Source organism: Bombina bombina, chromosome 7 (genome assembly GCF_027579735.1).
Source record: "Bombina bombina isolate aBomBom1 chromosome 7, aBomBom1.pri, whole genome shotgun sequence".
Lineage (NCBI taxonomy): Eukaryota > Metazoa > Chordata > Amphibia > Anura > Bombinatoridae > Bombina > Bombina bombina.
In genome coordinates, this window is record NC_069505.1 from 243549034 (window position 1) to 243574080 (window position 25047).

The 25047-nt window shown below is 40.6% G+C and overlaps 1 protein-coding gene across 1 annotated transcript in view; it reads left to right on the top strand.

Moving 5' to 3' along the window:
* The window catches only part of TMF1 (TATA element modulatory factor 1), a 197874-nt gene that overhangs the window by 44232 nt on the left and 128595 nt on the right, over positions 1-25047 (top strand). The window contains exons 6-9 of the mRNA XM_053720684.1: positions 6535-6677; positions 12253-12419; positions 17879-18035; positions 18120-18212. Coding sequence (XP_053576659.1) covers positions 6535-6677; positions 12253-12419; positions 17879-18035; positions 18120-18212 — 560 coding nt within the window. The remainder of the gene's footprint in view (positions 1-6534; positions 6678-12252; positions 12420-17878; positions 18036-18119; positions 18213-25047) is intronic.

A 25047-nucleotide genomic window follows, 5' to 3' on the forward strand; every position in this document is an offset into this window, starting at 1 on the left:
GTTCACTGCTGTGCTCTCTACGATATCCAGGGTTACTGCTCCGCTGTCCGTGGGAGATAGGCTCAAAAAGTGTTCTTGTAATATGCGTTGCATGTCCTGTGTAGTAATGGTATTTTTAGGAGCACACATATTACCATGTAATTGCATTAACAATTTGCAAAAGTAGCAGTAATTAGTACTGCGTGTAACCCCAGTCGCCTAGGGGGAGGAATGTGCGAAAGCCCCGGCTCCATGAACTGCTTGGCACCAGAGAAATGCAGCAGCCGCGTGGCCTAACTGCAGAGTATAGGCAGAGATGTGAACCCAAAGAGTTCCCCCCAGGATTATCAATTTCTTGATTCCTATAGTAGTCTGCTGGTCTCTGGTCACAAAATAATATACTCTCTGTATGGAAAACAATAAAATATCATATAAAACTCTGTGATAGAACCAGGAGCTCCCACAAGACACGTCCTGCCGCTACAGCTGTATGCTCCGCCCCCCAAATTTGATACTTTTGTCTCGGCTGAGGCTTCTTTTGGGAGAAAGGTTCTTCAAGCAGTGGTGCCTTCCGTTTATGTTCCCTGTCTTGTACCTCCCTTATCATCTGTTTACTCTAGCTTGGGTATTGATTCCCAATAGTAATTAGATGATCCGTGGACTCACCGTGTCATTAGAAAGAAAACTAAATTTATGCTTACCTGATAAATGTATTTATTTCTTGACACAGTGAGTCCACGGCTCGCCCTGTTTTTAAGGAATGTATTTTTTTCCCTCTGTTATGTTATAAACATCAGACACCTCTGCACCTTGTTGCTTCCTTTCTCTCCTTTTACTTCGGTCGAATGACTGGGGTTGGAGGGAAGGCAGGTGATATTTAACATTTTTGCTGTGGTGCTCTTTGCCGCCTCCTGCTGGGCAGGAGTGATATTCCCAATAGTAATTAAATGATCCGTAGACTCACTGTGTCAAGAAAGAAAGAAATTTATCAGGTAAGCATAAATTTAGTTATCCCATCTGAGGCACAGGTGCTTATATCCCATCTGAGGCACAGGTGCTTATATCCCATCTGAGGCACAGGTGCTTATATCCCATCTGAGGCACAGGTACAGCTGAGGCGCATGTACTTGTATCCCATCTGAGGCGCAGGTACTTGTATCCCATCCGAGGCGCAGGTACTTGTATCCCATCCGAGGCGCAGGCACTTGTATCCCATCCGAGGCGCAGGTACTTGTATCCCATCTGAGGCGCAGGAACTTGTATCCCATCTGAGGCGCAGGTACTTGGATCCCATCTGAGGCGCAGGTACTTGGATCCCATCTGAGGCGCAGGTACTTGGATCCCATCTGAGGCGCAGGTACTTGGATCCCATCTGAGGTGCAGATAGGTATATCCCATCTGAGGCACAGGTACATCTGTGGCGCAGGTACTTGTATCCCATCTGAGGTGCAAATAGGTATGTGACGGATCCCCGGTTACCCCGACTGGGTAGCTCCGCCAAAGGGGTCCTTCCGTTGTCTGGAACAAGTGGCTATGTAGCCCAGGAAAGTGATTCTAGCAGGGCCCACCTAAATGACTAGACAGACTAGCATTCAGGTGAAAATAGAACAGACTTTATTGGGACAAACACACATCTTTTATACACACACACATCTTGCTAAAACAGGGAGACAATGCCACAGTTTTCCCACCATTCTCGCCCCTCCAGACTGACCGACGCCTTCATAGCAACCATAGTCCCACAGAATCCCAGGACACGGTGGTGACGGTTTTGGGGTGATCCAGGGGAAGTGCTCTTCCAGGGTGTCATTTGAAAGCTCTCGATCCCCAGATGCCGCAGTCCAAAAAGCGGCGTGATTTGTTATTGGGGACCGGAGATACTGCCCGTTGAAGTTATGGGGGTAGGGGTGTCCAAAACCCCCGGTTCCCAAAGCAGCTCCCCTCCGGTAATTCCCCCATTCTTGTCCTCCCTAGGGGCTACTAATCCCCAAAAGAGAGGAGCTCTCGGGCACATGGTTGCTAGAGCGACCAGGGGTAAAGTTAGCGGGTGTCCTGCTGTCCTGTGGCCGACCAGGAGTTCCAGGAGCCCGGACAGCCTTAGAGGGGTTAGGCGGGTGTCCGTGGTGAGGCGGCCGACCAGGAGTTCCAGGGGCCTGGCCAGCCTAGGAGGGTTTTCCTGGTCATACACCAGCTTTTCACAAGACAAGCAAACCAAAGCTTCCAGGGATTGTGGTTGCTCGGAGGAGCCCAAAACCACTGAGAAACAGGGGTGAGGTTATAGGGGGTAGGGGTTTAACCCTTGCAGCCTGGTATCCGTGACAAGGTATATCCCATCTGAGGAGCAGGTACTTGTATCCCATCTGAGGCGCAGGTACATATGAGGAGCAGGTACTTGTATCCCATCTGAGGCGCAGGTAGGTATATCCCATCTGAGGCGCAGGTAGTTATATCCTAGCAGAATTGTGAGTGCCTAGGGCAGCCCAAAACCTAAATACGCCACTGCATATAAAGGTTTCTTTACAAAAGGGCATTTAACAAACTATTTCATATTTGGAATCGTGCCTGTACAAAAACAGGTTATATTGCATTCCAGCCATAATTAATGACAGTTTAGATGTGTTTAACAGGTGTGATCTAGCACAAATACACAAACTAATTAAAATGTTAGACTATAGAAAACCTTTTAAGTTAGAGATTTGTTTTTTATTTAACCCCTTGCGACATATGGACGTAATTACGGCATCACGTAGTACTTACTGTGTCTAAATATTACCTGCGTCCAGCACTGTGGAGCATTTTGTGGTCCCCGCAGCTGGGGGCAGAAGGCAATTCTCTTCATATGGCAACGAAGCACTGATCAGGGCAGAACTACCATTGGTATGCTCTGTCTGAACCACACAAGAATATTTCTGGGTATCATAACCCTTTAAGCATTGTATTGCAAAATATCTGTATACAAATTAATGTTTTAAAAACATTTAAAACTTGCAAAACTCTACACATTGTGCTGACAAAGTGACAGTCAGCATTAAACCATTTTAGAAGCCTGGTAGATTTATCTGATTTCCCTTGAGATTAGAAGTCGTAAAAAAGTTTGTGCATTGCTCTAAGTATTTACTGCGTAGTATGTCGCCAGGTCAGCTTAATTTGCAGCATGCTGGTTACATAATTCAGATTCAATTCTCTAAGGGGCAAAATAAATAATAAATGTACTTTGCAATTGCATTTTCATTAATAAAAGGCTTTTTTGGAAGTTACATTTTTAAGTTAAAAATCCCTTTGAGGGCTGGTCAGTAACCAGAAAATCTATAACTGTAACAGGTAATTAGGTGGCCATGCAACAAAGTTGCAGGACAACCTATTGTTATTGCCAGGATTATTATTTTTATTATTATTATTATTATTTTTATTATTCCGCCACTTTTTCTATTGCCCATAACTTTTGAACTGCTAAAGCAAAGCTCTTGAAATCAGGTATGCTGGTACAGCCTATTGCTCTGCTACATCTCATGCAATATTGAACTCATAGGTCATAAGGTTACGCAGCCATATTGCTTTTTGCGACAAATTTCGAGAAACGCTTAATAATCTATCTCTAGAACTGCTTGTGTTACAACTTTGAAACTTGCTGTGCTCAGTGCTGCTATAAACTAGATTTGCCACTGCTCAACAGAAGTGCCTTGGTCACATGATATAGCAGCCATCTTGCATTTTGCGAAAATCTTCAAACATCTTCTTTTCTTAAACCGCTTAGTGCAATAAAGCAAAATTTTGCACATATGCTCCTTGCAAGGTCCTCTACCAAGTTTGTTAAAATTGCGATATTTCCATAATCAACATGGCTGCTGTGAGACAATAACCTTTTAATCGCCATTTAATTACGTAATTTTGCACTTTTTACATTAGTTTTACAATATTTAACAATATTACAGTGTAATAGACACATGATTACACATAGTCATAACCCTTAAAGACAATATTGCAGTTAAAATTCGCATTGCGCAGTCGCCTTCGTGAAATAAAAAAATTTGCAAATTTTCATGAAACTTCTGCAAATTGTAGAGGTATATAGTGAGCATTAGTATGTGCAATTTGAAAGCCATACATTGCATAGCTTGGCGGCCATTTTGTTTCGTATGCGCTGTTTTTAAAAACTATAAAAATCTTCTTCTCTGAAACCGCTTAAGGCACACACTTGAAATTTTGTTTACAGAGTTATCTTATGACTAACATTCAGATTTGTTCAAGAGAAGTTGATAGGTCATGTGGTTTGGCAGCCATTTTGAATTGTTCAAAAACGCTTAACGATATTTTTAAATTAATAATAAAACAAAAACCGTTTTACAATAATCATTTATTTTTGCCATGCTTATTGACATCTATGGTGACAATTACTATGCATAATATGGAGGCTGTATATCATATGATCTGGCAGCCATTTTGTTTTATGCGAATATATTTTGAAAATCTATTTTCTCTGCAACTGCTTATGTTAGAACTGTGAAATTTGCTGTATAACCTTATATTGTGACCTAGAGTCACAGTTGTTCATGTTGAAGGAATTGGTCACAAGCTGTGGCAGCCATATTGGTTTACGCGAAAATTTCGAAAACGTGTTTTCTTTCCAACCGCTTATGTTAAAGCTGTGAAATTTGCTGTAACACAAAACCTTGTGACCTAGAGTTACATCTGATCGTGATGAAAGTATTGGTCATATGGTGGGGCAGCCATCTTCAAAAACGCAAAAATTTTGAAAATGTGTTTTCTTTCCAACTGCTAATGTTAGAATTGTAAAAACTTCTATAAAGCTTTATATTGTGACTTAGCTGCTTGTATGCCATTGCAATGTTGATGCGCATGGCCACCTCTATCGCTGCTTGCAGCTATATTTAAGTAATTACATCTGTTGGTGTTTGTTACATAAAATACACTTTAGTGAGGTTATTTAGCCCTGAATAACTTGCTGTATGTAAGGGCCAGGGGGGACTGAGACCAACCAGGGTCCCATATGCCACATCCACTCTCATATGCACCTCCCTCAACCCATCACCTGCCTGCCTCACCTCCACTCTGGCCCCCAACATCAAGATTCCATATAAGAAAATATTAACAGCACCTTACCAACACTATAGTTCATGTGCAAATTGGGATAGGGTAGCTGCTATGCCCCATACATCATAGATTCCAAACAAGATCCAACAGCACTAAGTAAATTTCATGAATTCTTTATTGGAACATGGCGGTCCAAAAGACAGGTGACGTTTCGGGTTTATTCACCCTTAATCATGCTATCATGTTGGCATGATTAAGGGTGAATAAACCCGAAAAGTCGCCTGTCTTTTGGACATCCATGTTCCAATTAAGAATTCATGAAATGTACTTGGTGCTGTGGGATCTTGTTTGGAACCCCCACCATCAAGAGACAGGTCACCCATACTCCAGCAATGCATTACTGGGAGCTAGATGAAAACATCTGCTGAGTCAATGACGTGCCTCCTATCAGTAGCTAGCTTCTAGTAGCGCATTGTTGCTCGTGAACCCTACCCTAGGTATGCTATTCATCAGAGGAATCCAAAAGAACAAAGTAAACGGAAAAGTCTCTGCATGCTCTGAAATATGAGACTTTCATATCCCGTTCAGGTGGGATAGGCATTAAAATATTCTGCACACTGCTTGCGGGATAAACAGCACATTAGTAGCAGACTGAATAGCTATAGTGTCGTTTTCCACAACTAAAATCATTATATGAGGAAGGGGTGAATACCTCGAAACGTCACACTAGTTAAATATGCTATTTTATTACAAAACCAGAGAGTGCTTATTCCTTGCTAGTATATGTGTGTATATATATATATATAATTTTATTTCTTTTTTAATTGAAATAGATTTGTATTGAACACATGTCGAGTTACATAATATATAACAATAGAAATACAGCGTTTGTATCAAGGTCTAGTTTCATAACATCAATATGGTTACTAGAATGTCCGGAGTCAACCATAAAAACATAACTAAGGCGCAGATCTGAGTCCAGTAAGGTTCCAATCTCTTTCATTGGTTAGCAGTTCTATAAATCGGAATGCCCTTTTTTCCCTTGCATCTCATTTCTTGACTTGGTCATAGCTGCAATATACTATGTTTTCCAAATCTAAATCTCTGAATAAAGTACTAATATGTATCCCAAGTGTTCAAATTTTCAAAAAAATTAAATCTTATTATAACATAAACAGTCAATAAACAAAACAAATATAACAAATAAAGTAATGCACTGTACGCCTTTGTCTAATTATTTATTTTTTTGTATCTCTGAATGAATATATGTTTATTAAGTATCCACTAAGTATTCTTGAATATATCCCCTGTCTGTAGTTAAGTGAGGCTCCCTATCCCTCTATCAAAGGTAAAAAAAAATCCTTTCTTTTATGTCCAATTATGTCTTTATAGTTTTGTCGTGTAAAATCCAGTAATACCAGACTTTACTGAAGGACTCCACTGAATCTTGAGTATGTGCCGCTGACTCATACATTTTAAATATGGTTTATTTCTTTTTTAAAGGGGAAAAGCTCTCAAAACAACAGCTGCAGAATTCCAACATTATTAAGAAGTTGCGCGCAAAAGACAAGGAACATGAGCAGACTATCGCCAAACAGGCAAAGAAAATGCGTGAGCTGGAAGAGGAATTGCTGCTGCTAAAACAGGTTGGTCTTATAACCTCTATTAGATACTCAACTTCTAGTGTTTTGTTTTAATAAAGAAAACACAGCAGCACCTCTTTTGTATTATAGTTGAATATGTCATTTATATGTTGTGAGGGTTAAAATATAAAAATGCGGGGATAGGATTATACCCTCTGGTAGCAAGATGTGGCTGATCTGCATAGAACATTACAACCATCTGTTGCCCACCTCTGATTTCAGCTCTATCATTTTAATAATCTGATCCTTTTGCCACATTTTGTAAGTTGAGTCAGGCTGTGATTTACAGATTGCATTTGTAGCTTTAAAGTGATGGTAAATCCTAGTGTTTACCATTACTAAAAATAAAGGCCACGTTTATTAATCAGTTAAAAGAGAATGGATGAAAATGTGAATTTATTTCACTGTAGCTTTACTGCTTAGCTAAGCAGCACTGCTCATTTTTTCAGTGAGGTGACGTTTTCACCTCTTAGCTAAAAGCCGTGCCTACAGCATAATGCTCATCAGCCTGCACAGCTATCGGCTTAAAGGTGGAAACGCTCATTTCTTTGACACGGTGAGTCCACGGATCATCAATTATTGTTGGCAATACCACTCCTGGTCAGCAGGAAGAGGCAAAGAGCACCACAGAAAAGCTGTTAAGTATCACTTCCCTTCCCACAACCCCCAGTCATTCTCTTTGCCTTAGGTGCAAGGAGGAGGTGATGTTTAGGTGTCTGTATAAGATTCTTCTATCAAGATTTTATTTTTTTGGAAGCCTGAGCAGTTTTGCTCTGACCTTCCCTATCAAGCTGGGTTTAGCTGTATTCCACATTAGTCTCTTCAGTAGGGCTGTGGTAGCTTTAAAGCAGTTGGGAACTTGTGGGGTGGACCTCACTGCGTTTTCCTGGCAATTTTTGCTGCCCTTCTACATTATGCCAGAGTAGGCTTACTCTGTTCATCCTTTCATTCACAGGATTCTGCGAGGAGCGGCTTCCTCTCTTTCCTGATGCTGTCTCCCTGTCGGACAGACAAGGGTGCAGGCAAGTGCCTTTTTATTTCTTATACAGAGAACCCTGGCACTTAAAAATGTATTTCTGCACCTTATGATGGGACAAGACTCTTCCTGAGAGCAGGAGGATTTAGATAGGCTGGCAAGGCACTGTGTGGTAAGACTTAGTCCTAGTGAGAGAGTGTTTGGTGTAAAACTTTATTGGTGGCTCAGCAGAAACCTGCAGTTTTAGGGGTCTTCTGCTTATGTTATAGCGTATATAATTGAATCTATTCCGTTTTTTTCTAGGCTTAAGATCGGCCAGTATTCACTGTGATGTCATTGGGGGCAGGCTCCCCCCCCCCCCCAGACGCAGTACGCGCTTTTTCTTGGCGCTTTTTTTCTCCTCATTGTTACTTAGATTGTGTCCGCTTCCTCATTTGCCCCCGGCTTGTTCCAAAGTGTAATCTGCGGCGTAAAGGAGGTCAGGTAGGCACCGCAGCATAGTGCTGTGGTGTAGGGGTGCCTAAGAGGTATATTAAAATTATTGGGGACCTGGAGGTATAATTTATATTGCTTATTAAAGGGTTGTTTAAATTGTAAGGGGTGTTTTCTTCATATTTGCGGGCACTGTTTTTTCTAAATTGAACAGGACTCTTAAAGAGAGAGCTCCGTTTTTTTGAAATAAAAAATATATATATTTTTTTTTAGTGTGTATTTCATTCAGTGCAAAATGGATTTAGTGCCTCTATCTGTTGAGGAAACTTTGTCTGAATGCCCAAGTGGAACAACCCTTGCCTTTTTGTAGTTCTTGTGTCGAAAAAACTTTATTGTACAAAGATAGATTGTTGTTGTCAAGTGGATGCTGTTCAGGCTATGCCACAGCCTTCTCCACAAGTGTCCCAAACTGTGCCATCGTCTCACGCAGTGCCCTGCGCTTCCTCTCTATCTCCTGATGGAGTATTTTTGAAGGCTGAAATTTCAGCCCTGGTTTCCTCAGCGTTATCTGAGGCGCTAGCTGCCATCCCTATTCTGCAAGGGAGGGGTAAGAGGAAGATTGTTGAGTCAGACAGTAAGATATCTGATCTATCTCAGGCTAACCAGGTTGCTCTTTCCCATAAGTCGGAAGAGGAGGATACTTCGGTAGCCTCTGAGGGTGACCTCTCAGATTCGGATAGTGTAATTCCTTCTTCTGATGCTGAAGTGGTTTCCTTCAGATTCAAGCTTGAGCACCTCAGTGTTTTACTAAAGGAGGTTTTAGTTACCTTGGATGACTCTGATACACCAATCATTGTCAACTCTAAAAAAATTGAGTAAATTATATAGATACTTTAATGTTCCCTCTCCTGCGGAGGTGTTCCCAGTGCCAGACCGTGCCACGGAGATTACCTGGGAATGGGAGAGGCCAGCAATACCCTTTTCCCCCTCTCCTGTCTTTAGAAAAATGTTCCCAGTCGCAGACTCCATCAAGGAATCGTGGCAGACGGTTCCCAAGGTGGAAGGGGCGATTTCTACCTTGGCTAAGAGAACTACTATTCCTATTGAAAATAGTTGCTCTTTCAAGGACCCTATGGATAAAAGCTGTAGGCCTTTTTAAAGAAGATGTATACTCATCAGGGGTTGCAATGGCAACAGGCGGTGTGCATTGCTACAGTAACCAGTGCGGCAGCCTATTGGTTTGACTCTTTATCTGAGTCCCTGCAAGCTGAAACCCCTTTGGAGGAGATTCAGGATAGGATAAAGGCTCTAAAGTTAGCTAATTTTTTTTTATCACTGACGCTTCTTTACAGGTCATTTAAGTTGGGGGCCAAAATATCTGGCTTTGCAATCTTAGCACGTAGAGCGCTATAGCTTAAATCTTGGACAACTGATGTTTCTTCTAAATCTAAGTTTTTGGCAATCCCTTACAAAGGAAAGACCTTGTTCGGGTCAGCATTGGCAGAAATTATTTCCTATATCACGGGTGGTAAAGGATCCTTTCTGCCTCAACACAAGAAGAACAAGATGAAGGGACGTCAGACTAATTTTCGTTCCTTTCGTAACTTCAGAGGTAAGTCTTCCCCTGCCTCTACCAAACAGGAACAATCTAAGCCCACTTGGAAGCTTGGTCAGTCTTGGAACAAGGGGAAGCAATCCAAGAAACCCGCAGCTGATTTCAAGTCAGCATAAAGGGTTTGCCCCCGATCCGGGATCGGATCAATTTGAGGGCAGACTCTCTCAGTTCGCGCAAGCTTGGGTACGAGATGTCCCAGACCCGTGGGCAGTGGACCTGGCCCTAGCCCGGTCTAACAGAACAGACAACATAACCTCAGTGGCCTACATCAACCACCAAGGGGGAACTCGGAGTTCCTTAGCCATGAAGGAGGTGACATGAATCATCCAGTGGGCGGAGGCTCACAATTGCTGTCTATCTGCCATCCACATTCCAGTAGTGGACAATTGGGAAGCGTATTTTCTGAGCAGACAGACTTTCCATCCCGGGGTGTGGGAGCTCCATCCGGAAGTGTTCTCCAGGTTAACAATTAAATGGGGGCTACCAGAATTGGATCTGATGGCGTCTCGTCAGAATACCAAGCTCCCAAAGTACGGTTTGAGGTTGAGAGATCCTCAAGCCTTTCTGATAGATGCTCTGGCAGTTTGGAACTTCAGGGTGGCTTATCTCTTTCCTCTGTTTGCTCTCCTTCCGCGACTCATCGCTTGGTTCAAGCAGGAGAGAGCATCGGTGATGCTCCTGTGTGGCCTCGCAGGATCTGGTATGCAGATCTAGTAGAGATGTCATCTCTACCTCTGTGGAGACTACCGCTCAGGAAGGACCTTCTGCTTCAGGGGCCCTTCCTTCATCCAAATCTTGTTTCTCTGAAGCTGATTGCTTGAAGATTGAACGCTTGATTTTAGCCAAGTGTGAATCTTCCGAATCGGTCATTGAGACCATGGTTCAGGCTCGTAAGCCTGCCACTAGGAAGATTTACAATAAGATATTGCGTAAATATCTTTATCCCAAAGATTTTATCTTTTCTCCAAGAAGGCCTTGAGAAGGGGTTATCTGTCAGTACCCTCAAGGGTCAGATTTCTGCTTTATCCATTCTACTAAACAAGCGTCTGACGGACATGCCGGATGTACAATCGTTTTGTCAGACCCTGGTCAGAATCAGGCCTGTTTTTAAATCAGTTGCTCCACCTTGGAGTCGTAACCTTGTTGCTAAAGTTTTACAACAGGCTCCGTTTGAGCCAATGCATGCCATAGATATTAAGTTATTATCTTGGAAGGTTTTGTTTCTTACTGCTATTTCTTCTGCTCGGAGGGTTTCTGAACTCTCAGCTTTGCAGTCTGAGTCTCCTCATCTCATTTTTTATTCAGATAAGGCAGTTCTCCGTACCAAATTTGGTTTTCTTCCTAAGGTTGTTTCGGACAGGAATATTAATTAGGAAATTGTTCTTTCTTCTCCTTCTCATAAAGAACGTTTATTACACAACTTAGACGTTGTGCAGGCTCTTAAATTCTATCTGCAGGCTACGAAGGACTTTCGTCAGTCTTCTGCACTGTTTGTTTGCTTTTCTGGACAACGTAAGGGTCAGAAAGCTACTGCCACTTTCTCTCTGGTTGAGAAGTATCATTCGTTTGGCATAAGAGACTGCTGGACAGCAGCCTCCTGAGAGAATTACAGCTCATTCCACTAGGGCGGTGTCGTCTTCTTGGGCCTTTAAGAACTAGGCCTCTGTAGAACAGATTTGTAATGCTTTGACTTCTTTGCACACTTTTTCTAAATTCTATAAATTTGATAATTTTGCCTCGTCCGAGGCTTCTTTTGGTAGAAAGGTTCTGCAAGCAGTGGTGCCTTCTGTTTAGGTTACCTGTCTTGCCCTCTAGCTTGGGTATTGATTCCCAACAGTAATTGATGATCCGTGGACTCACTGTGTCTTAAGAAAGAAAACGAAATGTATGCTTACTTGATAAATGTATTTATTTCTTGACATGGTGAGTCCACAGCCCTCCCTGTTTTCAGACAGTTTTTTTTATATAAACCTCAGGCACCTCTGCACCTTGTGTTATTTCCTTTCTCTCCCTTTCCTTCAGTCGAATGACTGGGAGTTGTAGGAAGGGGAGTGATACTTAACAGCTCTCCTGTGGTGCTCTTTGCCTCCTCCTGCTGGCCAGGAGTGATATTCCCAACAGTAATTGATGATCCGTGGACTCACCGTGTCAAGAAAGAAAGAAATTTATCAGGTAAGCATAAATTTTGTTTTTCATCTATTTTCTTTTAACTGATGAATCAACATGGCCTTTATTTTTAATAATGGTAAATGCGAACAGTTTTGTAATGCTAGGATTTACCATCACTTTAAAGTTTAGAAAGTTCACCTAGCATCTCAGTTGATTAAGTAAGAATATAGATTTTTTATTTGACTACAGTTTTTACAGCATTTGGTATCCTTGTGATGCCTTCCATCCTATGCACGTGCTGCCAAAATGTGTTATACTTAAGTTTTCTTCTACAAGGGGTGTAATATTTGATGAAAACTTCTGTGCAACAATGTTTAAATGCTAGTCAATCCGTTGCAATACTTCCATTGCACTTGCTTATTGTGAGTTTACTGATTTGCTTTCAGACATTAGACGGTAAGGAAGAGCTTGAAAAACAACATCGAGAGAACATCAGAAAGCTAAATAGTGTGGTAGAGAGGCAGGAAAAGGACATTGGGCGGCATCAGGCGGATATGGAAGAACTACAAGAAAAGAACCGCAGTCTCCAGTCTGCTCTCGATAACTCCTACAGGTAAGGTGAGCAGGGGGGAGTTGTCTTTATCAGTCAGTTGTCAGTCTGCTCTCTATAACTCCTACAGGTAAGGTGAGCAGGGGGAGTTGTCTTTATCAGCCAGATGTCAGTCTGCTCTCTATAACTCCTACAGGTAAGGTGAGCAGGGGGAGTTGTCTTTATCAGTCAGTTGTCAGTCTGCTCTCTATAACTCCTACAGGTAAGGTGAGCAGGGGGGAGTTGTCTTTATCAGTCAGTTGTCAGTCTGCTCTCTATAACTCCTACAGGTAAGGTGAGCAGGGGGAGTTGTCTTTATCAGTCAGTTGTCAGTCTGCTCTCTATAACTCCTACAGGTAAGGGGAGCAGGGGGCGTTGTCTTTATCAGTCAGTTGTCAGTCTGCTCTCTATAACTCCTACAGGTAAGGGGAGCAGGGGGCGTTGTCTTTATCAGTCAGTTGTCAGTCTGCTCTCTAACTCCTACAGGTAAGGGGAGCAGGGGGGAGTTGTCTTTATCAGCCAGATGTCAGTCTGCTCTCTATAACTCCTACAGGTAAGGTGAGCAGGGGGGAGTTGTCTTTATCAGTCAGTTGTCAGTCTGCTCTCTATAACTCCTACAGGTAAGGTGAGCAGGGGGGAGTTGTCTTTATCAGTCAGTTGTCAGTCTGCTCTCTATAACTCCTACAGGTAAGGTGAGCAGGGGGGAGTTGTCTTTATCAGTCAGTTGTCAGTCTGCTCTCTATAACTCCTACAGGTAAGGTGAGCAGGGGGGAGTTGTCTTTATCAGCCAGATGTCAGTCTGCTCTCTATAACTCCTACAGGTAAGGTGAGCAGGGGGGAGTTGTCTTTATCAGTCAGTTGTCAGTCTGCTCTCTATAACTCCTACAGGTAAGGTGAGCAGGGGGCGTTGTCTTTATCAGTCAGTTGTCAGTCTGCTCTCTATAACTCCTACAGGTAAGGTGAGCAGGGGGGAGTTGTCTTTATTAGTCAGTTGTCAGTCTGCTCTCTATAACTCCTACAGGTAAGGTGAGCAGGGGGGAGTTGTCTTTATCCGTCAGTTGTCAGCCTGCTCTCTATAACTCCTACAGGTAAGGTGAGCAGGGGGGAGTTGTCTTTATCAGTCAGTTGTCAGTCTGCTCTCTATAACTCCTACAGGTAAGGTGAGCAGGGGGGAGTTGTCTTTATCAGCCAGATGTCAGTCTGCTCTCTATAACTCCTACAGGTAAGGTGAGCAGGGGGAGTTGTCTTTATCAGTCAGTTGCCAGTCTGCTCTCTATAACTCCTACAGGTAAGGTGAGCAGGGGGGAGTTGTCTTTATCCGTCAGTTGTCAGCCTGCTCTCTATAACTCCTACAGGTAAGGTGAGCAGGGGGCGTTGTCTTTATCAGTCAGTTGTCAGTCTGCTCTCTATAACTCCTACAGGTAAGGTGAGCAGGGGGGAGTTGTCTTTATCAGTCAGTTGTCAGTCTGCTCTCTATAACTCCTACAGGTAAGGTGAGCAGGGGGGAGTTGTCTTTATCAGTCAGTTGTCAGTCTGCTCTCTATAACTCCTACAGGTAAGGTGAGCAGGGGGGAGTTGTCTTTATCAGCCAGATGTCAGTCGGCTCATGGATGAATTTCTTGCTAGCTTCAGTATCAAACAGCTTTAACTAAACATTTCAGATTATAATAAACATGTTTTATATGTGTAGTTGCTGTTTCCATAGGAAGTGTTGGAAGTGTTTAGAGTGGCATATCTCTGTATCGCTGGCCTAAATGTCTCTTCCTCGCTTCTTTCATTCTTTATCCTTTACTTTTCTCCCTCCTTTTTTACTGTTTTGTATTTTTTTCTTGTACAAAGAAAAAGAGAGATGTGTGTATGCGCTAAACAGCTCTGGGGATGATGAATATTCTATAAATATATATTAGTATATTTAGAGATATGAATTATGAAGGTATATATTATGAAAACACTTTGTGTGGCATAAAAATATAGTGTAGATGTTACAGAGTCTACCTGTGCGACTAGTTTAAATCTAATATCCAAGCAACTAAAATGAATCAAATATCAAAGCAATATGTATATCAAAATAAAATTTATTTATCTTAATTAAAATAACAATGAAATATTGTCTACTGATACTATGATATTATGACCGGTCATATATAGTAACAAACTCTATGCTAAAACATAAAAAATAAGCTAAAAATAGCTGACTATTTGTGCAGCTCAGTCTAAAATTATATTGGGATAGTAGCCCTATATGAAAGAGTAAATCCACCTATGGAATCTTGGCTTTTATAACAGTGAAAGTTCCGTTTGGGAAAGAGGTAGATATCAAACTACCTAGGGATGAAGTATTATTATGGCTCCGTTATAGGAGTAAACAGGTGTTAAAAGTCCCGTATGGAGATATTGAAAGTTCCGTAATTGGCAGTTTCTGTGAGAATAAGTTGATACCTTCTCACAGAAACTGCCAATTACGGAACTTTCAATATCTCCATACGGGACTTTTAACACCTGTTTACTCCTATAACGGAGCCATAATAATACTTCATCCCTAGGTAGTTTGATATCTACCTCTTTCCCAAACGGAACTTTCACTGTTATAAAAGCCAAGATTCCATAGGTGGATTTACTCTTTCATATAGGGCTACTATCCCAATATAATTTTAGACTGAGCTGCACAAATAGTCAGCTATTTTTAGCTTATTTTTTATGTTTTAGCATAGAGTTTGTTACTATATATGACCGGTCATAATATCATAGTATCAGTAGACAATATTTCATTGTTATTTTAATTAAGATAAATAAATTTTATTTTGATATACATATTGCTTTGATATTTGATTCATTTTAGTTGCTTGGATATTAGATTTAAACTAGTCGCACAGGTAGACTCTGTAACATCTACACTATATTTTTATGCCACACAAAGTGTTTTCATAATATATACCTTCATAATTCATATCTCTAAATATACTAATATATATTTATAGAATATTCATCATCCCCAGAGCTGTTTAGCGCATACACACATCTCTCTTTTTCTTTGTACCAGTTCTTGCATTATCTGCTTTATGGGAGCAGATTAGTGTGTATTGCAAGGGGCAGATTTGCGCACCATATACCCAACACTTTTTTGTATTTTTTTCTTGTTCATATATTTGCTGTACATAAGAGCGTCTGTATTACGCTGTTACCGAAATAAAATGTGATATATAGTAATACTAAAAGAAGATAAGCTTGTGGGTTACGATTTAGATATGCCATTGTATATGTTTCAGGTACAGTAGATATAACTGGGCATATTTTATTGTCAGACATTAGCAGCTGCTCACTGATAACACAATCATCTGAGCATTTATAAGGGACACAACAATCATCTTTCAGAATTCTAATGAATTCTTAACAATAATTCTACTCATTGTAGCAAAGAATGTGACAAAACAAGCATGTTCTATCAAGCAAAAGGTGTTTGCATCGAAAGATTGCTTATATCAAATGGAAGATTTCCATAGATGTGTGAGGCCGGTCTAATTTCAACTGGAGCCCATCTATTATGTATCTTTTTTTTTTTTTATTTATTTAAATGACTTTGCTATAGTTTTCCTTATAGACCCAACTATAGTCTTATTTAGAAACATCAAATAATTGTTTCAATTTTCTTAACAAACAAAGGGGAAAAAAAAATGCTATACTTCCCTAAGCTTATCTTGACTGAGGCCCATCTAAGGCTACGTGATATCTACATATCTGTCTTGGAAAATAACCACAGATGTTTTATACAAGGTTAGGGATGCACACATGATACTTCTTGTATACACCTACTTTTTATCCAGTGCTATACGAATAAATGATGATTATTATTAGGTAGTGATGCTTATTTGTAATAAAAATATACAAATAAAACACTTGTGTTCCTTGGTCACAAAATCTGTCTGGATCAGAATGACAAACTTCTTCCTATTAATTTAATAATGTGTTGAGGCGTGACTGGGGACACCATATTGCCACTTTTTAAATGATTTTTATGTAACGCCCGTGTCTCTTTGCCAATAAGAATGTTTAATCCCATATAAAATGTTTAAAGGGACAGTCTAGTCAAAATTCACTTTTCATGATTCAGCTAGGGCATGTAATTTTAAACAACTTTTCAATTTACTTTTATCATCAAATTTGTTTTGTTCTCTTGTTATTCTTTGTTGAAAGCTAAACCTAGGTAGGCTCATGCTAATTTCTAATCCCTTGAAGGCTGCCACTTTTATGAATGCATTTGAGTTTTTCACAGCTAGAGGGTGTTAGTTCATGTGTACCATATAGATAACATTGTGCTCACGCTCATGGAGTTACTTATGAGAGGGCACTGATTGGCTAAATGCAAGTCTGTCAAAAGAACTGAAATAAGGGGGCAGTCTGCAGAGGCTTAGATACAGGGTAATCACAGATTTAAAAAGTATATTAATATAACTGAGATAAGGGGCAGTCTGCAGAGGCTTAGATACAGGGTAATCACAGAGGTAAAAAGTATATTAATATAACTGAGATATGGGGGCAGTCTGCAGAGGGTTAGATACAAGGTAATCACAGAGGTTAAAATTGTATTAAAGGGACAGTCTAAACCAGAATATTTGTTTTAAAAAATAGATAATCCCTTTATTACCCATTCCATAGTTTTTCATAAGCAACACAGTTATATTAATAAACTTTTTGCCTCTGTAATTACCTTGCATCTAAGCCTCTGCAAACTGCACCTTATTTCAGTTCTTTTGACAGACTTGCATTTTAGCCAATCTGTGCTGGCTCCTAGGAACTCCTCCTCGTGCGTGAGCACAATGTTATCTTTATGACACACATGAACTAACACTCTCTAGTCGTGAAAAACTGTCAAAATGACCTGAGCTAAGAGGCGGCTTTTAAGGGCTTAGAAATTGGCATATAAACCTCCTAGATTTAGCTTTCAGCTAAAAATACAGAGAGAACAAAGCAAATTTGGTGATAGAAGTAAATTGGAAAATTGTTTAAAATTGCATGCCCTATCTGAATAATGAAAGTTTGTTTTTGACTAGTCTGTCCCTTTTAATATAACAATGTTGGTTATGCAAAACTGGGGAATGGGCAATAAAGGGATTATATATCATTTTTAAATGATAACATTTTTGGAGTAGACTGTCCCTTTAAGGAAAATAATACAATATACTATACAATATTTATTTCCCCTGCTTTTAGATGTAAAATACATCTGAACATTTTGTGCCTTCCACTTCCTTCAGAAGGTTTGGAATATATTCCAGGCTGCTAAAATATTCTGCACTGGGGTCCAATACGACACTTTCCTCATATTTTACTGCTTTGCGGTAAGGTATGAAGAGATTGAAATCTTGGTCTGTTTATGGACATGGAGCACAAGGCTGGAACATCTCCTCAAAAGAAATACTTTGCTATTGAAACTTTTGAACTTGTGATCTTATTTTTAATTCATTTACGTTCCTCGCCTGCTCTAGAGAACTTGCAGAACTACATAAAGCAAACGCTACGAAGGCCAGTGAGGCGCAAGAAGTCGCCCTAAGTTGTGAGATTAAAGCAAGAGAAAAACTTACTTTGGCTCTGGAGAAGGTGAAAGAGGAGGGTCAGAAGCAACAAGAGGTGCTGGCGATACAGGCGAGTTTAACAAGACATTAAACTGAATATGAATATAATGTTTTATTGTGTGTTGTAATTACAAATGCTTTTGTTGGCGTTTAGGTGACGGATTTGAGGCTTGCGCTGCAGAGAACTGAGCAGCAGGCAGCAAGAAAGGAAGATTACCTCCGGCAGGAAATTGCTGAATTACAACAGGTGCATATTTAGATACTTATATAACCCTGGAATATTATGTCATGCTTTTCCATAGCTCTTTTAAAGGTTTAGCATTCCGTCTTGTTTATCACTTGTATGTCATCTTGCTTTTGCCTTATTACTTGACATCTATTGGGTGTCTGTGAAATATCTGCTAATTTATAAAATATGCCACCTCCGTAGTAGATTACTGGCTGTGGATCAATTCTGCACTGTAACAATAACAATGTCTCATCCTCCCTCAGATAAGCCACTGTGTGTGATGATTAAAGCTCTTGTTTGTATATAAATCATTACAGGGACACTGAACCCAAATTTTTTATTTCATGATTCAGATATAGCACAAAATTTTAAGCAACTTTCTAATTTACTCCTAGTATCAATTTTAGTAGTAGGAATTTAAATCTTAGCAGCCAGTCCATTTTAGGTTCAGCACCATGGATAGCGCTTGCTTATTGGAGGCTTATATTTACCCACCAATAACCTAGGTTCTCAACCAAAAATGGGCTGGCTCCTATGCATCACATTCCTGCTTTTAAAATAACAATAGCAAGAGAACGAAGAAAAATTGATAATAGGAGTAAATTAGAAAGTTGCTTAAAATTGATGCTCTATCTGAATCATGAAAGAAAATATTTGGGTTTAGTGTCCCTTTAATGCCCAAATCACATGCTTAGGATGCATCTAGCGAACAAGCAACATTTTTATGTGTGTGGCCCTTGTTAGTACTAATATAAAGTATGTGTGTTCTCAATCTAAATGAGATTTTATAATATATATTTTAGGCAGGTTTTATGCCTTTTTTGGCCTTGATATTTTTTTGGTTAGGGAATCAAAAATCAAATAATTTTACTATTATTTTGCCACAGATGCTACAAGGGGCATGTCAGAGGTGATATGGTCAGCCATACATAGATTATTGTAATTTAGTTGTGAGTACTCACTCTGTTATTCTTCACAGTAGTTGTCCTGAACTGCAGTGGCTATACAACAACTAGGATAGAACCTGGAGGTCCACCGCTCGGGGGGGGGGGGGGGCCTCCTGGCCTCCTGGCCTCCTGGCCTCCTGCAATGCCACCAAGCAGATTCAATAATGACTGCCGCTCCTGCAGTTTCTGCGTTGTGCAAGTTGCCGCTCTCCTGCATAGGGGCCCGCGGCGGCCTCTGCCATGCCCCAACTTTGTAAAATGAAACGTGCCCCTGTATCCCCAGAGCCCCCATGAATTATGTCATATGTTAGGTTGCACAGCCTTCTGCTTAATGCAGTAGTTTTTTCTTACCAATTTATATATATTTTTAAAACCACACTAAAAAACTTGTTCCTCCCACGGGCTAAGTTTAAGAGCTAAACAATATTGTAGAAAAGAGCAGCAGCACCACACTTTATGAACTTTTAACTGCTTTTAATGATGAAACATACAGGAAAGCAACGACGTTTCGGTCATCAACTGACCTTAATCATGTTTAACATGATTAAGGTCAGTTGATGACCGAAACGTCGTTGCTTTCCTGTATGTTTCATCATTAAAAGCAGTTAAAAGTTCATAAAGTGTGGTGCTGCTGCTCTTTTCTACAATATTGTTTACTTTTGGGGGTTAGTGCAGAAACCCCTGTAGCGTGCACCCTTAATTGGATGGTGAGTGCTGGGCCCATTTCTATATTTACTAAGTTTAAGAGCTGTCAGTTGTCTCCATTTTAACAGTGGCACAGAGTATTGACCATCCAGGCTACACAGACTGCAGTAAAGTTTTGCCATCTGTAGAAAATCACCCCCAGTCCCCAGCAATCTGGGCAATCAATCAATCAATCGTCTGTGCCTCTGTTAAACTGGAGGCAACTGACAGCTCTTAAACTTAGCCCGCTAAGCAGATGGCTTTGCATCCAAACAGATTACATAATTCATGGGGGCTCTGGGAATACAGGGGCACATTTCATTTTACAGAGTGGGTGTGGGCATGGCAGTGCCAAATATATTGATCTCCGCCGCAGGCAACTATGCAGGAGCGACAGCCGTTATTGAATTTGCTGGGCGGCATTGCAGGAGGCCAGGAAGCAGCAGCAGGTAGCATTTCAGCTGTGCACCCTTCATCCCTGTTTGCAGCCTGTCACACCCAATAGTGTCAGCGCTAGTGTCCCACTCCCTGACATCACCTGCCGCGAAGTACTTATCCAAAATCATGCTCCAGCTCACAGCTGCCACTCACCCTCTACGGGCCTGAAGTTCCACTGATATGTGAGGCTCACTAACTGCAATAAGCAGGCAGATCCGCCTCCTGCTCCAGCTTGGCAGCTCAACGGTACACCGCCTCCTAACCCCTGAAGCCTCTTAGCCAACTTTGTGAACGTAACCTGCAGCATGTTATCACTTCATCCATTAACCGTTCTAACAATAACATTTAAAAAAAATTAATTTGTTCCGCAACTGCCTTTTGCTGAAACATTATATGAGCCGAAAGGGAAGGCTAGGTCCTCAGTCTGGAGCTTATTCGCCAGGCACAGTGCCGCACCGGTTCGACTAATCATGGCTGCAGTGTGCGTAGGAATTCCCTGGGGAATCATGTGAGACAACCTGGCGAATAAGGACTGAGCCTTCCCTGTTGGCTCATATAATGTTTCAGGCTGAAAAGAGTCCAATCCAAGGTGGGCGGCGGGTATGTTATGAGACGGGCAGCTCTATAAACACTGCAACCCAATACAGAGGCTCCAAAAATTGCCGCCCCCCCCCCAAGCTGCCACCCTAGGCCCGTGCCTTGTTGGCCTATACCATAATACGACCCTGGTCCTGACTAATTCAGCTATTAGTGACCATAGACAGTATACAGTGTTAGAGGAAGGGACCTTATTGAACTTCGATTAAAGCACTTTAAAGGGACGTACAAAAAGAAAGTGTATCACATAATTTTATTGTTGCCCTATAGCTTGCATATAAATGTTTAATCACTGCAAAGACAACTCCAGAACAACAGTGCAATACAGGATGCTAGATGAACACATACATTGAGCCAATGACAAGAGGCATATATGTGTAGCCATCAATCACCTGCTTTCTCCTGAGCCGTTCAACAAAGGATTCCAAAAGAAAAGAGAACATTTGATTATAGAAGTAAATTTAAAAGTATCTAAGAATTGCGTGTTATTGATATCCTGATAAAAAGAACTTCTACAGCTGTATTTGTCAGCAGAGACAAGCCGACACTAGTCAAGCAGGTTTATTCTCCATAGAAACCTTAATTATAAAACAATTACCAAATGGTAATCTTGCCGCAACCACCTACGCAATATCTCCAAAATTCGTCCGTTTCTGAGTGCTGAAACTACTAAACAGCTAATCCACTCCCTGGTAATTTCCCGACTTGACTACTGTAACAACTTACTATCTGGCCTCCCTCTCTCCCTCCTCTCTCCCCTCTCTCTCCTCTCTCTCCCCTTCAATCCATCCTAAATGCATCTGCCAGGCTAATCCACCTCTCTCGATGCTCTGTTTCTGCTGCACCTCTCTGTGAGTCCCTTCACTGGCTCCCCATTCACAGCAGAATTAAATACAAAATTCTTACCCTGACCTTCAAAGTCCTCACCAATGCTGCCCACACTACCTGTCCTCACTCATCAACAAATATACTCCTGCCCGCCCCCTAAGATCCAACAATAACCTGCTTCTTGCATCCTCTACCATCACCACCTCTCATGCTAGACTACACGACTTCTCTCGTGCGGCACCAACCCTCTGGAACGCACTTCCTTGAGCTATCAGACTTTCCCCTAACCTCTTCCTCCTTTAAATGTTCAGGGAAGCTTATCACCTGACTTATTAACAAACTAACTTCACTTAACTAACAGTTGCCTTTATCTATCTCCTCACCAATATTCTCACCTATGCAGTCTCCACCTCCTGTTTCCCATCCTCCTACCCATCTAGATTGTAAGTTCCCACGGGAATAGGGCCCTCAATCCCCCCTGTATTTGTTTGTAAAATTTTGTGTTTTATCGTATTGTTTCTTCATTGTACTTTTATCCTTGTAAATCGTACAAATGGCAGATGGTGTGAGTGATACCTAAATGGGTTAAATGCTAACTGTCCCTGTCTGATTACTATTTCATCACAAAAGTAATCTAAGTGGTAGAAAGAACAAAAGGTGCAGGACAAAAAGCGCTCCTTGATTGGAGCTAACCAAAGAATAAGATATAAATTTGGGGATAAAAAATGTTTTATATAAAATAATTTCTATATATTGTATTCCATGAAGATAGGCAAGTAGAACGTATATTGGATATGACAAAGGTACTTTTAATTTCCTTTAACTAAAATGGAAGTTTCAAACATAAAAAATGATATGATGCCGGCATCAATAAAATATATACTAGATTATATACTAAAAACAATTGCTACAATGAACGTTAGTAAAAAATGGTTAAAGATAGTGGAACAATACCTTAGATAATAACAATGTATAATTTATATAGCAAGATGATTGCTATATACATACAGTGACAGATAACATAAATATAGGCTCAATGTCCACAAACAAGGGTTGATATATTGTTATGGCAGAGCTATATGAGATAACGTTTTTATCCTTTACGATGAAACATTACGATAAATCTGTGTATTTCTTCGGCTGTGCACAGCTTATTAACTCACTGTTCGTGGTAATGTTTAGGTATCCAGGTTCCGTTGGACGCTCAGAGGGGCGTGATGACGTCGGAGCATGTGACCTGGTCGGTTTAGTTTCATGAGTCTCTCACCGCTGATGATTCCTTGTTAGAAATTAGACAAAGTATCTCCGTGATTGATGATTCAATGAGGCTGAAGAGAAACTGTGTTTGTTCAATTATAGCATATTAGTTTCTATTGGTTCCTTCAATGTCAAATGTCAGACTGGATACGAAGCACACCAGGAATTATACATACATACAGTTTGTTCAACAGTGTTTAAAAAACAAACAATGAACCTGAATTGTGCTGTAAAGAAAAAAGAAGAGATTACAGGTTATATACAGGTATTATTCATATTCCCATATCCAGATATTTAAGAAATGGGGATGAACCTGCAAAAACGAGTAAAATATCCCAGGTTAATAAATGGATAGTAAGCAAATTTCTACAAGTTTTACACTCCCACTTTAGTCCTATTGGACAAACAAAATTCAACCTATTACATTGTTCGCCACCCCTCTGTTCCCTATATAAGGGGATGTGTTAGTATTAGTAAGCATCTTGATAAAGGTAGCTGGGTCTACCGAAACGCGTAGAAATTTGAAAGGTTCATTGTTTGTTTTTTAAACACTGTACTGTATGTATAATTCCTGGTGTGCTTCGTATCCAGTCTGACATTCGACATTGAAGGAACCAATAGAAACTAATTTGCTATAATTGAGCAAACACAGTTTCTCTTCAGCCTCATTGAATCATCAATCACGGAGATACTTTGTCTAACTTCTAACAAGAAATCATCAGCGGTGAGAGACTCATGAAACTAAACTGACCAGGTCACATGCTCTGACGTCATCACGCCCCTCTGAGCGTCCAACGGAACCTGGATACCTAAACATTACCACGAACAGTGAGTTAATAAGCTGTGCACAGCCGAAGATATACACAGATTTATAGTAATGTTTCATCGTAAAGGATAAAAATGTTATCTCATATAGCTCTGCCATAGCGATATATCAACCCTTGTTTGTGGACATTAAGCCTATATTTATGTTATATGCCACTGTATGTATATAGTAATCATTTTGCTATATAAATCATTATACATTGTTATTATCTAAGGTATTGTTCCACTATCTTTAACCATTTGTTGCTAACGTTCATTGTAGCAATTGTTTTTAGTATATATATTTCTCTTGTAAGGTGTATCCAGTCCACGGATCATCCATTACTTGTGGGATATTCTCCTTCCCAACAGGAAGTTGCAAGAGGATCACCCACAGCAGAGCTGCTACATATTTTCTCCCCCAACTGCCATATCCAGTCATTCTCTTGCAACTCTCGACAAGCATGGAGGTAGTAAGAGAGAAGTGGTGAAACGTAGTTGTTTTTTCTTCAATCAAAAGTTTGTTATTTTAAATGGTACCGGAGTTGTACTATTTCTTTCATGTAATTAGCAAGAGTCCATGAGCTAGTGACGTATGGGATATACATTCCTACCAGGAGGGGCAAAGTTTCCCAAACCTCAAAATGCCTATAAATACACCCCTCACCACACCCACAATTCAGTTTTACAAACTTTGCCTCCGATGGAGGTGGTGAAGTAAGTTTGTGCTAGATTCTACGTTGATATGCGCTCCGCAGCAAGTTGGAGCCCGGTTTTCCTCTCAGCGTGCAGTGAATGTCAGAGGGATGTGAGGAGAGTATTGCCTATTTGAATGCAGTGATCTCCTTCTACGGGGTCTATTTCATAGGTTCTCTGTTATCGGTCGTAGAGATTCATCTCTTACCTCCCTTTTCAGATCGACGATATACTCTTATATATACCATTACCTCTGCTGATTCTCGTTTCAGTACTGGTTTGGCTTTCTACAAACATGTAGATGAGTGTCCTGGGGTAAGTAAATCTTATTTTCTGTGACACTCTAAGCTATGGTTGGGCACTTTGTTTATAAAGTTCTAAATATATGTATTCAAACATTTATTTGCCTTGACTCAGAATGTTCAACTTTCCTTATTTTCAGACAGTCAGTTTCATATTTGGGATAATGCATTTGATTTAATCATTTTTTCTTACCTTCAAAAATTTGACTCTTCCCTGTGGGCTGTTAGGCTCGCGGGGGCTGAAAATGCTTCATTTTATTGCGTCATTCTTGGCGCGGACTTTTTTGGCGCAAAAAATTA